The sequence below is a fragment of the Crocodylus porosus genome, unplaced genomic scaffold, assembly GCF_001723895.1.
Source record: "Crocodylus porosus isolate Cpor-Errol unplaced genomic scaffold, CroPor_comp1, whole genome shotgun sequence".
Classification (NCBI taxonomy): domain Eukaryota; kingdom Metazoa; phylum Chordata; order Crocodylia; family Crocodylidae; genus Crocodylus; species Crocodylus porosus.
The window spans coordinates 87595336-87609480 of NW_017728886.1; the positions used below are offsets into that span (position 1 = coordinate 87595336).

The 14145-nt window shown below is 42.8% G+C and overlaps 1 protein-coding gene across 2 annotated transcripts in view; it reads right to left on the reverse strand.

Annotated features, from left to right (window-relative positions):
• AOAH (acyloxyacyl hydrolase) overlaps positions 1 to 14145 on the reverse strand; it is a 158505-nt gene that overhangs the window by 82459 nt on the left and 61901 nt on the right. For both annotated transcript variants that reach the window (XM_019538687.1, XM_019538695.1), the window contains exons 7-11: positions 10684 to 10754; positions 7832 to 7892; positions 7276 to 7346; positions 1230 to 1278; positions 440 to 488 (exon numbers count right to left, since the gene is read on the reverse strand). In XM_019538687.1, coding sequence (XP_019394232.1) covers positions 440 to 488; positions 1230 to 1278; positions 7276 to 7346; positions 7832 to 7892; positions 10684 to 10754 — 301 coding nt within the window. The remainder of the gene's footprint in view (positions 1 to 439; positions 489 to 1229; positions 1279 to 7275; positions 7347 to 7831; positions 7893 to 10683; positions 10755 to 14145) is intronic.

Below are 14145 nucleotides of genomic sequence, written 5' to 3' on the forward strand. Positions count from 1 at the left end.
ATAGATAGGTTATATAATATAACTTGTTGTGGAAATCACAAAAAATGGCATTTTCTGCTATCGCCAGGAAATATTGCATTGGCTGCAATTTCCTGCAAAATCAGCATACCCCCCGCTCTGCCCCCAGAGTATTATTCATATAATATGCTGTTTTAAAATGTCCCAATGTTTATTGTGATACAAAGAGAACACAACAATCACTGCACCCATAGATCATATGACTGAGAGTTACTGTCTGCTAGGGATGTAGACTCCGAATTTCCCCTCACTTATTCTCACATTAAAGAAATGAATTTGCCATTTTTGCCAGTATAAAGAAGCTGTGAAATCTGCCATCTTTTCTCAAGGTTTGCAATGACCATGACAGCTTGTATCAAAATATTTATAAAATACATTATAAATAAATATTGTATACAGCATGTCTTATATAATGATTTACCTTTACAGAATTTATGCTCATATGGAATTCCATCTTTTGGATCTACACCCTGTTAGAAGAAAAAAAGAGCATTTTGAGACTCATAAAGTGACAACACAAAGCAGATACCAAGAATTTAATCACTTTTGCATATTTTCATTCAGGAATTATTATATAATTATAAAGCTAATCTAATGTCACTGGAAATGTATTTACATATTTAACTTTCGCATAACTTTTTTTGGGGGTGGAGAGAGGATCTGTTAATTCTCTTTATTTTTGACAGGGGTCCCAAAGAAGATTAAAATTCTTGCTGTGTCACTAAAGTTTGATGTCAAATCCAGAGTTAATCTGAACAGTATGTCATCTGGGAACTTTCAAGTGTTGCCATAAATATAAGGAGGAATTTTAACATGCAGATGTTTTTAAGCTATGCTTATGGAAGCATTATGATAACATTCATGAATCCATTTCAGACATTTCACTAACATGCTTTCACAAGATAACTGAGGCTTTGGAGGGGGAAAATGAAGAAAAAGCAAAGACACAAAACCAGAAAATACACATTCACAGTTTTAGTCTTTCAGAGCCATAATTTGTAATATATTTGTACATTTTAGTCCCAAAAAGTATTATTCTAATCCAAAAGTAACTGGAATTACTTGAGTGGGATTACTTTGGCTATCACAAATAAATGAGAGCAGTCTAATCCAGTTAGAAAACTAGGTTAATATAATACTTGCAGATTAATTCTAATAGAGAAGAGGGAAAAAGTGGAAAGAAATTTCAATATTTAACTTCAGTTGCTTACCCATATGCCATTACAGTTAGTGTCACTTTCCACATCCCAGTTATGTGGGCTAAAATAGAGAGTTGCAGAAAGAGAGATGACATTACAAAAAGAATAAAATAGGGTTAAGGGGAAACATTTTGGGGAGTTCTCAAGAAAACCAGCTATTTGGGTCTATAAGAACATAATATCAGATCCTTGTGTCCACTGGGGTTCATCAAATTATCATGAAAATAAAGTATTTTAATGGAATAACTAGAAATTTCAGATTTTACTGATGTCTAGAACCCAATGTTAAAAGCTGATAAACCTTTATCAAGATTCATGGTCTCAGCTACCACTAATATTATCTGGGACCTTTATCTTCTAGTTCATTAGGAGTTCAGATCTTATTCAAATAAATGAGGACCTGATCCAAGGCCCCTTGACATCCGTGAGAGCTTTTTAGTGACCTCAAAGAAAACTGGACCAGCCCAGCAGGAAGTGAATTAGGTCAAGCTCTTTTTATATTTGGGTCCTATCTAAAGCTTCCCCTATTACTTACTGCTGTAAAGCTGATAACCTCTGCACGGTTGCATTTTGTGGCACAAAGGGATATAATTATGCCGAATCTTGGTTACTAACCTAGTTTAGAAGCCGGTTTTTGAAACATTCGACGCATTCCATTTTAAACATTCTAACATGCCATTAACACCTCTATACAAAAGCATGTCAGTGGAAACTTTTCTTGAAATTATTTTATATATTTTATATTATGCAGTAAAGTAAGAGGCTGAGGGGACCTTATTCACACTTATAATCAGGTGTGTTCGCTGATGATTCCATGCATGTAAGTCTCAGTGATGTTACCAGGAATTATTTACTGTATCTGCCTGAATCCAAGATGACTTCAAATTTAAGATGACCCTCAATAATTAAATAGTATGCATGGAAAATTTATAAATTCATTATAATTTTACAGGTACAGAATCTAATTATCAGAGTCTTCTTAAATTTGTCCCCACCACCTGCTCCCCACAACCTCTGCCCCCTTCCCTTACTACCAAACACGGCTCTGGCTCCATTCCCTTCCATGGCATGGAGCACATGGAAACAAGACCCCTACCTGGTCCTGTGGCAGCGTCCTAGGGCTGGAACTGCAATGCTGTTGATTGGCCAGACAGGAGACAGAGCCTCCATGTGCTGTGTGCCCCAGGAGCCAGAGCTGGGAGCCACAGCTAACAGTGTGTGTGTATGGAGGAGGGGGAGCAGCTTCTTGGGGCCAGAGCCAGAGCCAGAGCTGCAGCATCCATCTGCTCTCTGCCCACCTTATACTTAAATCCAAGATGAAGGAATTCCCTTCCCTCCGCATGCTGAATGAGGGAAAGAAACTCATCTTGGATTCAAGGAAATGCAGTACCTCATTTGGGGAATATATCATTTATCTTGAATTTTCACCAGTGTTAACAAGATCAGGATATAGCCCTTTATCTAACCAGTCACTTCTGCTCAGAACTCCCACAAACATTGGTAGGAACTGTATATTTGGGTTGGCTGCTGTATCCACAAAAATCCATAAGATATTTATGGTTGTACCTTTTCCTCTTTCCATGGATTTATTTTTGCCTTTAGGTCTTCTTGTACAGCTACACCAATTTTAGTGGGAACTAATGAGTTCACATAAGGCAGGGGCAGGCAGAATAGGGCCTGCGGGTCAGATCCAGCCTGCCAGGTGATTTCATTCGGCTCACAAGGCCCCTCTGTAAACCAAAAGAAGTATCCTGGCCCTCATGGCCCCTCTGAAAGCCAGCGCCTCCATGCAAGAGGTGCAGCTGTGGTGGTTAATCAACCAACCCCCACCCCAGCCTTGCCTGACCTGCCTCCAGCTCTAAGGTAGGGAAAACTAGAGACAAGAACCCTCTGCATGGCACAGGCTTTTGCCTGGCTGCCCCATGGCTGTCCCCCAGCTCTCCTTCCTTAGAGACTGGAAATTCAGGTAAGGAATTGGGTGGGAGCATGGAAAAGTGTGCTATTTGGCTGGGTGTGGCTGGCCCTGCTTGCTGCCATCATGTGTGCCCAGAAACTTAGGTTTCTGGGCACAAATGTGCACTATGGGGCTGGATTGGCTGGTCCTACTTGCTGCCAGCATGTGTGGCTGGGGAATCAGGCAGGAGAGCAGAAATGCATGCTATGGGGTCAGGTGGTCCCACTCACTGCCTCTATATGCAGCCAGGGAATCAGGCAGGAGTGTGGAAATGCATGCCGGTCCTGCTCACTGCTGCCACATACAGCTGGGGACTTGGGTGGGAGTAGTATGGGGCTGGGTGGGGTTGGCCACACTTGCTGTAGCCACATGCAGCCTGAGATTCAGGCAGGAGTGCAGAAATGGGTTCTATGGGGCTGGAAGGGCTGGTTGCACTTGCTGCCGCCACCTGTGGCCAGAGACTTGGGTGGGGGTGCAGGAGCTGTGCACTATGGGACCAAGTTGTGCTGGCCTCACTCCCTACCACCACATGAAGCTCTAGGGACTTACATACTCCAGAGACTCTGAGGACCCACCCCACCGCTCCCACATACACCCATACCCTCAGACACACCCACATACTCCCATACCTCACACACCCCACCATATCTCCACGCACACCCACAGCCCCCCACACACTCCCACCCCTTCACCCCACCATACCCCCACATGCTCCCACAGCACCCACACACACTCCCACACCCACCAAATCCATACACAACCCTCCACATAACTCCCACCCCAATCACACACCCCAGATCCACACCCCCGCACACCTGCACATGGACCACCTACCCTCCCCCACCATACCCACACACCCACCCACTTCCCAACCACACACTCCCTTACTACCCTCCTACACAATATACAGGAATAAGACTGTATTTTGAGCTATTATTCAATTGCCTCTATATACACTATGCAAACCAATATGAATCAGAACAAAATATTTTTTAAAATAAAATTAAAATATGTTATAGTAGATGTTTTATTTTTTGGTGTATGATTTGTTGGTTTCTGATTCCAAGATGGCAACCTCCCCCTCTCCTCTCCCCCACCAGAAAGGGGGGTAAGAGGAGGGACTTCAGGTGGCAAAGGTCAGGGGTTAGGGACTGGATTTCCTGTCCCAAGATGGTGACCACTGTGGTATATGGAATGTACCTTTTCTGAGTGGAAAAGATCATGTTCAGGCAGAGGAGTGAGTGTTGTGGCTCTAGAAAGCGAATCAGCCACTAGTATGTCTTTGCCTTTGGTAGGGTGAATCTGGATGTCATATTTTTGGAGCTGCAGCAGTGTCTTCTGTAGCCATGCCTGAGCCTGTCCTATGGGCTTCGCAAAAATTGCTTCCAGGGGTTTGTGGTCTGACTGGACCCGTACATGGGTGCCATGCAAATATGGGTGGAACTTTGTCATGGAGAAGACAATTGCCAGAAGTTCTTTTTCAATCTGCACATAATTTCTCTTGGATTGTATTAGAGCCCTTGAAGCATATGTGATTGGCTGATTCTGCTGAAACAGACATGCTTCTAAGCAGTCTTTTGATGCATCAGCTTGGATTTCCAGCTACTCTGCTGGGTTGAAGTACCTGAGCACAGGTGCCATTGTGATGGTTTGCTTGAGTTTATCCAGGGCTGCCTGATGCTCGGGTCCCCATTGCCAGATCACATCATTCCTAAGAAGCACTCTCAGTGGGGCCATCAGACTTGACTCGTGGAATGTATTGCGCCAAGTACTGGATGGTTTGGAGGAGTCTCTGAAGGCCTTTTTGTCGTGTTGATGGTTTCCATTTTGTCATTGTCTGGTTTGACACCATCTTTTGAGAAGATATGGCCCATATACCAAATGCTGTCAACTAAAAGCTGTATTTTGTCCTTATTAAACTTTACAGCTTTCAGATGTGCTCTCTCCAGGACTTGTTTAAGGATAGTGTCATGCTCCTCTTTGGTAGCCACTGCAATGAGCATGTCATCCGCGATTATGTGGAGTCCTGGAATGTCACCAAAGCACTCATAATTTTTCTGCTGGAATACTTTGCTAGCCAACTTAACACCAAAGGGAAACACCCCATGGGGTGTTAAAGGTACACTGCTATGCTGATTCCTTGTCCAATTTGAGTTGCCAGTAGCTGTCCTTTTCACCAAGAATGGTGAACAGCTTCTTACCTGACAAGCTTTTCTGCATATCTTCTACAGTGGGAACAAAAAGTGCTGCCTCAGCACTGCCTTGTTGAAGTCTGGTGGGTCTTGGCAAAGCTGTAGTGAACCATCCTTCTTTTGTGTGATCACAAGGCTATTGGGGGTGGACTTAGGCACCTTTGTAATGACTCCCATAGCTTGCAGCATTTCCAGGGCAGGCTTCAAATTGCCTAGGGTTGCATAGGGAATTTTTCTACACACATGCAGAACTGGTGGTACTGTTGGGCTGATGTAGGAAATTGGCCCCAATCTTCAAAAACATCCAGATATATTTTAAGAAGATCCAGACTTTGGAGCCTCTCCCTTTGATTTGCACAGTTTTGCAAAGTGGTTCACTCTCCAGCATTTGTAACAAGTTTCTCCAAAAGCTGGGCAGGACTGAGGCTTGTGTTTGCCTCTACACCTTTTGGAGGGTCTGCCTTTGTTAGCTTGATTGCCCTCCTGTGGAGCAAACTTCACTGATGGCTTGCTTTATTTTTGCGAAGTGCTCTGGCAGCTTTGCTTTTGCTCAACTGCAAGCTTGCTTCTGCAGATATAACTCAAGCCGGAGTACTTGTGAGAGCCTTTGCTTTGCAGATATCCACCTGTGCTAGGGTGAGGGAGGGATTTTCCAGAAGCTTTTCTTTGAATTTGCAGTCAGTTATCCTGAAGACAATTTCGTCCCTCAACATAACATCCTCAGCAAGTCCAAATTCACAATGCTGTGCTCTGCTTCTAAGCTCTGTAACAAAATCATCTATGCCTGCAGCCTCGTTGTATCTAAGTTGCCTGAACACATACCTTTTCAAGATAGGGTTTTTTCTGGGTTCGCAGTAGTTTGCTGCAAGCACCTCTGCAAGGGTTTTGTTACTAGGGTCTGCAAACACCCCTTGCATGCTGTTGTAAATTTCTAGGGCTTTATCTCCAATGTAGTGAAGCATGACTGCAATTTTATAATCCTCTTCCTCAGCCTTTGTGACTGTAAGGTATAATGGAAGCTTCTATTCCCATCTCCTCCAATTCTCCCCAAGATTTCCAGTAAAGGATAATGCTGGGGGAGGTTTGAAATGCTCCATTTTTTTTCTTTGAATGAAAACTGTAACCTCCTTAATCAGGTTGCTAGTGACTCCACCAAGAGCCAGGTCACTTCTGTAACCACATAAGTGTTTACTCCATGACTGTAGGTCCCAGGGATGGGGTACTCACTCAGACCTCCATGCCCTTGGGGTTCTGTCCTCGAGTCACCGTTCAGCACAGACTGGTGGAGTGGTAAACAGCTTTATCTTTATTAGGAACAGGATTGAGCAATTCACATGCTCACAGCTTGCAGGGAAACTACAACCACCCACCACCACAAACCACAGGGCACTGGGGGAAAGACTGGGTCATCCCACAGCTGGGCCCTTAAAGGTACATCCCATATACCACAACCACCAAGCGGGGCACCCGTCCAGGGGAGGGGCTACCCTTGCGGCACTCAACAGCTCACCAAAACCCGTTAAGTGGCCCTCCAGCCAAAATAATTGCCCACCCTGATCTAAGGGCAGAAGGTATACAGTGCCCCTTTCACACTGAAGTGTTAATGTACCCCACTTTGTGATTCAAAAAGCTGCATAAGCAGAGGTGATGGGCTAGCTGGTAATGATTTGCCCCAGGGGTTTTGAAAGGGTAGGGGGTACATCTTGGGTTACACATAAGTATATCCAGCTTCTAGTGAATGTGGAATAAGCAGAGAGCAAATTTGTACAGTAGCTTGCACATTTCCTCCTCTCCCTGCCTAATAGGGTCATTTGAGTTAATTATTAACACTGCATATATTTCAAGGACTTAGCCAAAATAGTAAAATTTTGTTCTCAGAGTTGATATTGTAAAAAGGTATTGAAAGATTTACCGTCTACCAGGATACACTGTTGCATTTCCTTCATTACAGTCTCTGCCTCTCCAGTGATATCCCCTCAATGTCTAAAGCCAAGAGAAGGACAAATAGAAGGCAAAACCTGTTGTTACTCTTTCTCTTTTAATTTCAAATATCTAAAATGAGAATCAAACCTAAGGTGCAGGAATAAAGCCTGGTAAATGAATTTCGTTCACTAAGCTCTAATAAATGACACTATGCTTATTTTGATGAGAGAATAAGACAAGCTGGCAATTTTAATTTTTTTCACATGCTTTACCTTTTATTAATTCAATAAACATACTATTCAGCAGCAGAGCAATCTGATTCTGGAGACAAAGCAGCTTTAAGCCTAAATCTCCAAAAATGGTAAAAATGAATAAATCTACCTCCCCTCCCAGAAGAAAATGATCTTTTATAATCAAAACCCCTTTCATTCTATTTCTATGCCAAGTTTTGTATGAATGAATAAGGTCTGCAGAAGATAGAAGGAACTTTAAAGAGATTTTTGCTATCAAGGGATTATAACACCAAAAGGAGAATCTTTACTTACTGGGAAAACACTAAATTTATCTCCATCAAAATCTTCGAATGGCAACTGATTTTTTATGACACTGTAAAAAAAAAAAATAGAGAAGGATTTTTTTCCCCCCAGAAACAAAAACACAGTAAAGAATTCAGTATATATAAACTGATTGCTGATAGAATATTAATTTCTAACCTGGTGTTCAGAGATGGGCATTTGCATTTCTGTTTATTGAATCTCTGTGGAGGACCAAATTCTGATATCCGTTCTTCTACACATAGTTCTGGAGGTGAGGTTATTAAAGGTATATCTGAAGTATCTGAGCCTATGCCTCTAAAACAAGTTACCAAGTCATATCTGTGGTAAGATTAGCCTAATAATTTCAGAACCATGAAAGGAGGACAGTACACTGATCTTGCAGTTTTCTCCATTGGAAGTATTCGTCAAAGTCAACTTCCAGTATATACGTGAACGAATGGCAGAATGGGACCGCAAGGATAAACCAAGGAACATGGAAAACAGAAGGGAACTTTTTTCTTCATTAAAAAAATAGAGGGCAAACATTTTCTCTTGTATCCTTGTGACAAATCTCTCCCTGTACACTTGTTTGGTATGGAAGAAAGAACATTTTCCATGACATTCATTTCAGTTTACATCTATCCAGTTCACTGACCTGTTTTGCTTCAGCAAATGCCCATTTTCTAAGACAAATATGGGTTTTCCACAAAGGGCCACACATGCAGAATTTGCAGGCATGCTACAGAGACCAGTGTTTGAAAAGTTACTCAGTTTTAGCCTGAGTTCCTAATTTTGTTAATAGCAGAGAAAGACCTCCATCCAATCAAAGGCCCAATTTAGCTTCATCTTACACCCTGTGCAAACCCACTTACTTCACAGGAGCCTCAAGGAGTGTACGTCAGCACTGCTTCTTACCTTAAAGGTGCAGTTTATAGTGCCTCGGATTTTAAGGACAGAAGAGGCCATCATGATCATGTGATACTATCTTATCTATAACATGGGCAACTGAATTTCACTCTCTGATTCCTGAACCTAGCCCACTGATTTCTGGTTGAACTCAAGCATATTTTTTTAGCAAGGTTGCTAATCTTTATTTAAATTCTCCAAGTGGCAGAGAATTTAATCCTCAGTCATCAGGCGGATTACCTTCACTGCTTAACAGTTATATTTTATTTCCAGTTTGAATTTTACTGACTTCAGCTTCCAGCTGTTGGATCTTAAGATGTATACCTGATAGTAGACACGAAAATGGCTCTCAAATGAATCAATGTGGCATTTGCCTAGCTGGTTCAGTTTGCCATCAAGTGAGCTTTCCTTCTTCCCCTTCCATGATTAAGGGGGAATGTCATGAGAATTTCCTTTTAGATTGCAGTAATGCAGAGTTGGCACAGAGTCTTTCTCAATGTTACTGTCACATATGCTTCAGCATTGTTCCTCTTCTCCCCTTCCCCACACACTTCCACTTTCCTGAAAATCATATGCAATCATCATTACATCTCCCCTCCCTGTGGTCTAGGGAAAACAGATCAACTCTCATGTACTGCTTAGCAGATGGTGTTCTTGGAATAGCATGCCTGGTGCCCTTCCTTTAGCAGGTTAAGCATGTGACCTTCAGAGATTCTCCAAGCTCTTGGCCCTCTGAGACTAAATCTGGGTCAAAAAGACAGGCCTGTGCTACTAGCAGAGGTGGTTTTAGGTTATTTTATCATCCAGAACTGAAAAACCAAGTATTTCAATTTCTACTTGTAATGCTGCTTTTCTCTGCACTCAGTACTTTCGATGAACTTCCTGCTTTGTGCTAGTTCAGTCTCTGTGACTAGTCTCAGTTGTAAGGAACTGGCACAGACCCAGAACAGGCTCAAAAAGGGGAAAAAAATCTGAGGCTCTTTAAAAAGAAAGAAAGAAATCAAAAAAGAGTTGAACATAGTTGATTTAACATGTATCCGCCAGTGTGCACATATACGTTTTGGCTTCTGTTACAGCCATTTAGCCCACAGGGTTCAATCACCGAGTATACTCGCATTTTCAGATTTCTTTTGCCTTGGCTTACTGGATTTGATAGACTCTCAAGAAATTTCCTACAGAAATTTACCCAACTTCCAATTCTGATATTTGGGGTTTACTTATAAGAGTGGAATGTGTGGCTACACAATTTGTGCTGGAAAATCAGGTTAGTCTAAAAATGCCACAAATGTTTCCCTTTGCGTACTAGATAACCTCCAGCCCATAAACTCCCTACATTGACAGATATACTCTGTTGTCTAGCAGTGCTGTTCAGTTGCCCTAGATCCTTTTCTGGGACTCTGGCTGTAAGGTCTGTGTAACTGAGTCTTTTCCTTGCCCCGGCCTTACATGTTTCTTAAAAATCTAGGAATTTACCTTTTGCTCTGCAAATGATATTTTAGCCTAACTGTATTCACATGCCAGAAAGGGTATCTAGCTATTATATCCTGTGACTAAAGGTGAGTGAGTCTTTCTCGGGGGGGGGGAAGACACCATAATTGAATGAGTGACCAAGATGGATATGTTAAATCTGAGAGCCAAAGTGTTTCTGGCTCAGGAACATGGCAAGCTTGGATGGGGAGTGGTTGAACGCCACTACTTTAGGGCAGCGTATGTGTGCCCCCTCTCAATATCACTGCATTTTGGTATTAAAACATGTTAGAAATCACTTCCGCCATCTTTCTTTCAAACGTCAAATGCACCCTATTCTCCTTTTACAATATTGTTTCTGAAGGAAAACAGTATTTTTGTCAAAAGGAGAAGGACAAAGCCCTTTTTATTCTAAAGATTATTTCTTCAGTCATCGGAAAGAAACAAGTGTGCCATATATTATTAAGGATTGGAAATATCAGACTTACTATTTAATCTTCTCACACAGCTTAACCAGTGGGGGAAGTTTACATACACTTGAAAAAACAGTTATACTTTTCTGTGGAAAGAAAACAGTGCTTTAGTTCAGATAGGTCAAATTCTTTCTCCCTTCTCATGGTAATTAATGTCAGTGAAATGAAAAGTACATCACATACTTGCTTCCCCATAACATTTGAAAGCCCCATAGACTTGATTAAAGATGTTATATAGCTAAGGACAAAATTTAAACTTGACAAAGAATTCAACTCAAGGGCTGCAAATGATCATAGATTCATAAAATTAAAAGAGATAAAGATTTCCCTGGGGAATATCCCTATCATTACCAGGATTCTTCACTTGTAAAACATGGTCTTTCCTACTGTTTACTGTGTCTTGCACAAGACCAGAGAAAATATGCACTAGGAATTCTGGATTTTCTCACTGACCATAGAGGCTGGACCCTGCATGCTCAGTCACAGTTTTGAGTGAGCAAGTAATACGTATCAGGCTCAATCAGGGGTTGATTTATGGGACTGGATATGTGCAGGATACTTCCCTTAATTTTTAGTGGGATTTTTTTAGCTGGAATCCCACAGCAAGGTTTTATATGTGCCCTGTTTACAATTTGTAGAAGTGTGTGGGAAAGTAAGTAATAAAGGTGGTGGTTTAAAAATTCAGCAAGTGGAGGCTGGCTCAGCGTGCTAAGCGGGGGCAAGTATTTGTCCCAAGGAGATGTCAAGAGTATAAAATTGAGTTTAGTTTGGATAGAAAATAGTCTGGAAAAGAAAGGGAAACCAGAATAAGGATGGTAGTAAAATTTGTGATTGTGAATGACATTACCTAGTGATAAGGAATATATGAAGAAAAGAAGGGGACCAAGGACTTATGGAATTCCCCTTGAGAGGACATGATGAAGGGCCAATTAGAGGTAAGGGGAGAACTGAGAAAGGACAGAGGTCAAGAGCAGATGAAATTTCAAGCAAAATATGGCTAAGGTTTGAGTCATCACAAAGGAAGATAGTTAGGGTGTTGTAGGAGCAGAAGAGAGAATTGTAAGGTATATTGTCCATTTTTGCATGGAAGAAATCATAGACAACCTCTGTGTGGAGGGCCAGTGGCCAGAGGAGGGAGTTAAAGGTGGTAAAAACCTGGCTAGGACTGATGATCTGGATTAAGAGAAGTAGCAGGGGAAGCAAGTGTTGGTGGTGACAGAGAGCTATGTTTTTCCCAGGGCAGCCCATGCCTGAAAAAGGAAAAAGGACGCAAGAGTTAACAGTGGAGAGGATGCTTATCCCCTTGTTGAGGGAGTCTGACTGGTGAATACACAACCAAAATCAACCAATCCTACCCCTCTTTAATCACAGCTCTAGAATTTGATCTCTGAAGCACTTACGGTGCCTGTACACACCACTGGGCTTAATCCTCATTAAATTAAATAGGTTTATAAAATTTAAAGTTGTGTATTTCAGAACATTGCATCAGTGTTTCCACATACTACGTTTTTGAATGAAGTAAGCTTTAGAGCATCATATCAGTGTTTGCATGTACTAGGTTTTTGAACAAATTAAGTCCAGTCTCCAGACAGTGCCACAGGACAGTGGGGCGGTCCAGTGCTGCTTCCCTCCCCCACCCCCCAGCCCAGGGTCTCCTGCCCTGTGCCCTGCTACAGAGCTGTGGAAGCAGGGAGCTGGCACATGATACAAGAAAAAAAAAAAGTGTCAGCAATTCGAAAGTACAACCAATTCCAAGGGGTGAACTACAAAAAAGTGAAAGTGCCATATGGTGGACAAAGAAGTTCATTATACATCTTTTAGTGTCTTTGTATTTGCATGCAACGAATTTATGGATGCGATGCTTTAATTCGTGGTGAGCCAAACTAAATTACGTCTGAGGAGTTTTACTTTAATGCACCAGAAAGGCTCTTAAAGCATCCGGAAAACCTGCTTGTATAAACAGTCACATTGGTGTAGTGCAAGAAAGGGCAAAAAACCTGGCAAGTACAAATGCCTGTAGAGGACACAAGTCCCTTTCATAAGCTTTCAGGATCCTCTCAAACCAGATCTCAAGCTACAGTAGGGTAGAAATACATTTATTCTACTGTGCCAAGGATGCAGCTTGATGGGGACTGGGTAAAATAAAGGATTGTCCAGGCCATAGTACATACCACACCATACTGTGATATGTGTAAATCACAAATGTTAAACATATGGCCTGTGGGCTGGATCTGGCTCCCAGAGCACCCCCATCTGGCCCCAAGAATCCCATCATCCAGGCTCCAGTGCTGCCGCTGGGTCTGATAAGACCCACATGGGACATGGCATGCACCCAGATTTGACCCAGAGGACCCCTTCCCCTCTTCTTTCCCCTCCAGCAGCATCCCTGATCTGGGGGCTGCTCCAGCTGAACTTGGACCTGTGCTGCATGTGGCACAGATCTCAGAGCTGCTGGAATGGGCCCTGTATGACACAGTCCAGCTGGAGTGACCACTAGAGGTGTGTGAAGTGGGCTCTATTTGATTCAGATTCAGAACCAGGGACAGTGATTCGATTTGTTGATTCAGATCACTGTCCCTAATTCAATTTGGCTGAATCCAAACCTGAAGATTAGATGCTGATTCAGAGAATCAGCAATTCGGACACAGACACAGTTTTAAACGTTTTTTCTACATACCTTGAGGTACCAGCGTGGGTTGTGAATGCTGCAATGCTGGGGCTGATGGAGTGTCCCACAGGCGTGCGGGGGGGCAGGGGATGCTCCATGTGCTTGGCGGAGAACTCGGGACTGAACCGGAAGTACTTCCAGTTCACTTCCGCTCCCTGGCAGACCTGGAACTGGACCAGAAGTACTTCTGGCCCACTACCGGAACTGCTGCTGAGCGTGCTGGGGAGCCCCCTGCACTCCTGTGGGAGACTCCATGAGCCCCAGCATTGCAGCATTCACAAACCGCCGGCTATCTAGAGGTATATAGAAAAAACATTTAAAGCCGTGTCTATGTCCGAATCGCTGAATCTTTCCGAATCTCTCTGAATTGATTCAGAGGGTTCCAGTTCAATTCAGAGAGATTAAAGGGTCCTTTGATTCTATTTGGATTCAGAGATTCAGCCACCAAATTGGGCCAAATCTCCTTCAGATCGAATCAGGGACTGAAGCTTTGCACAGCCCTAGTGACCACCATGTACAGCACAGCTGCTACTCTGGGATCTGTGCTGCATGCAGTACAGGTCCAGACTGGTTGGAGCAACCACTAGATCAGGTATGCTGTGGCAAGGAAGGAGGAAGAGGTTCATGGGCCCAATCCAGCATGCAGATCAGCTCCACGCCACTCATCTAGTCTGTAGGGCTGAAGAAGTTTGAAACCCCATGTATAAATAATGTATAATGAACAGGGTGCTGTGACGTACTCTCTCACTTGCTATTGAAGTAGTAATAATGAAGTGGACAAAGACTCAGTTCCGTCCCACAAGTTAGTA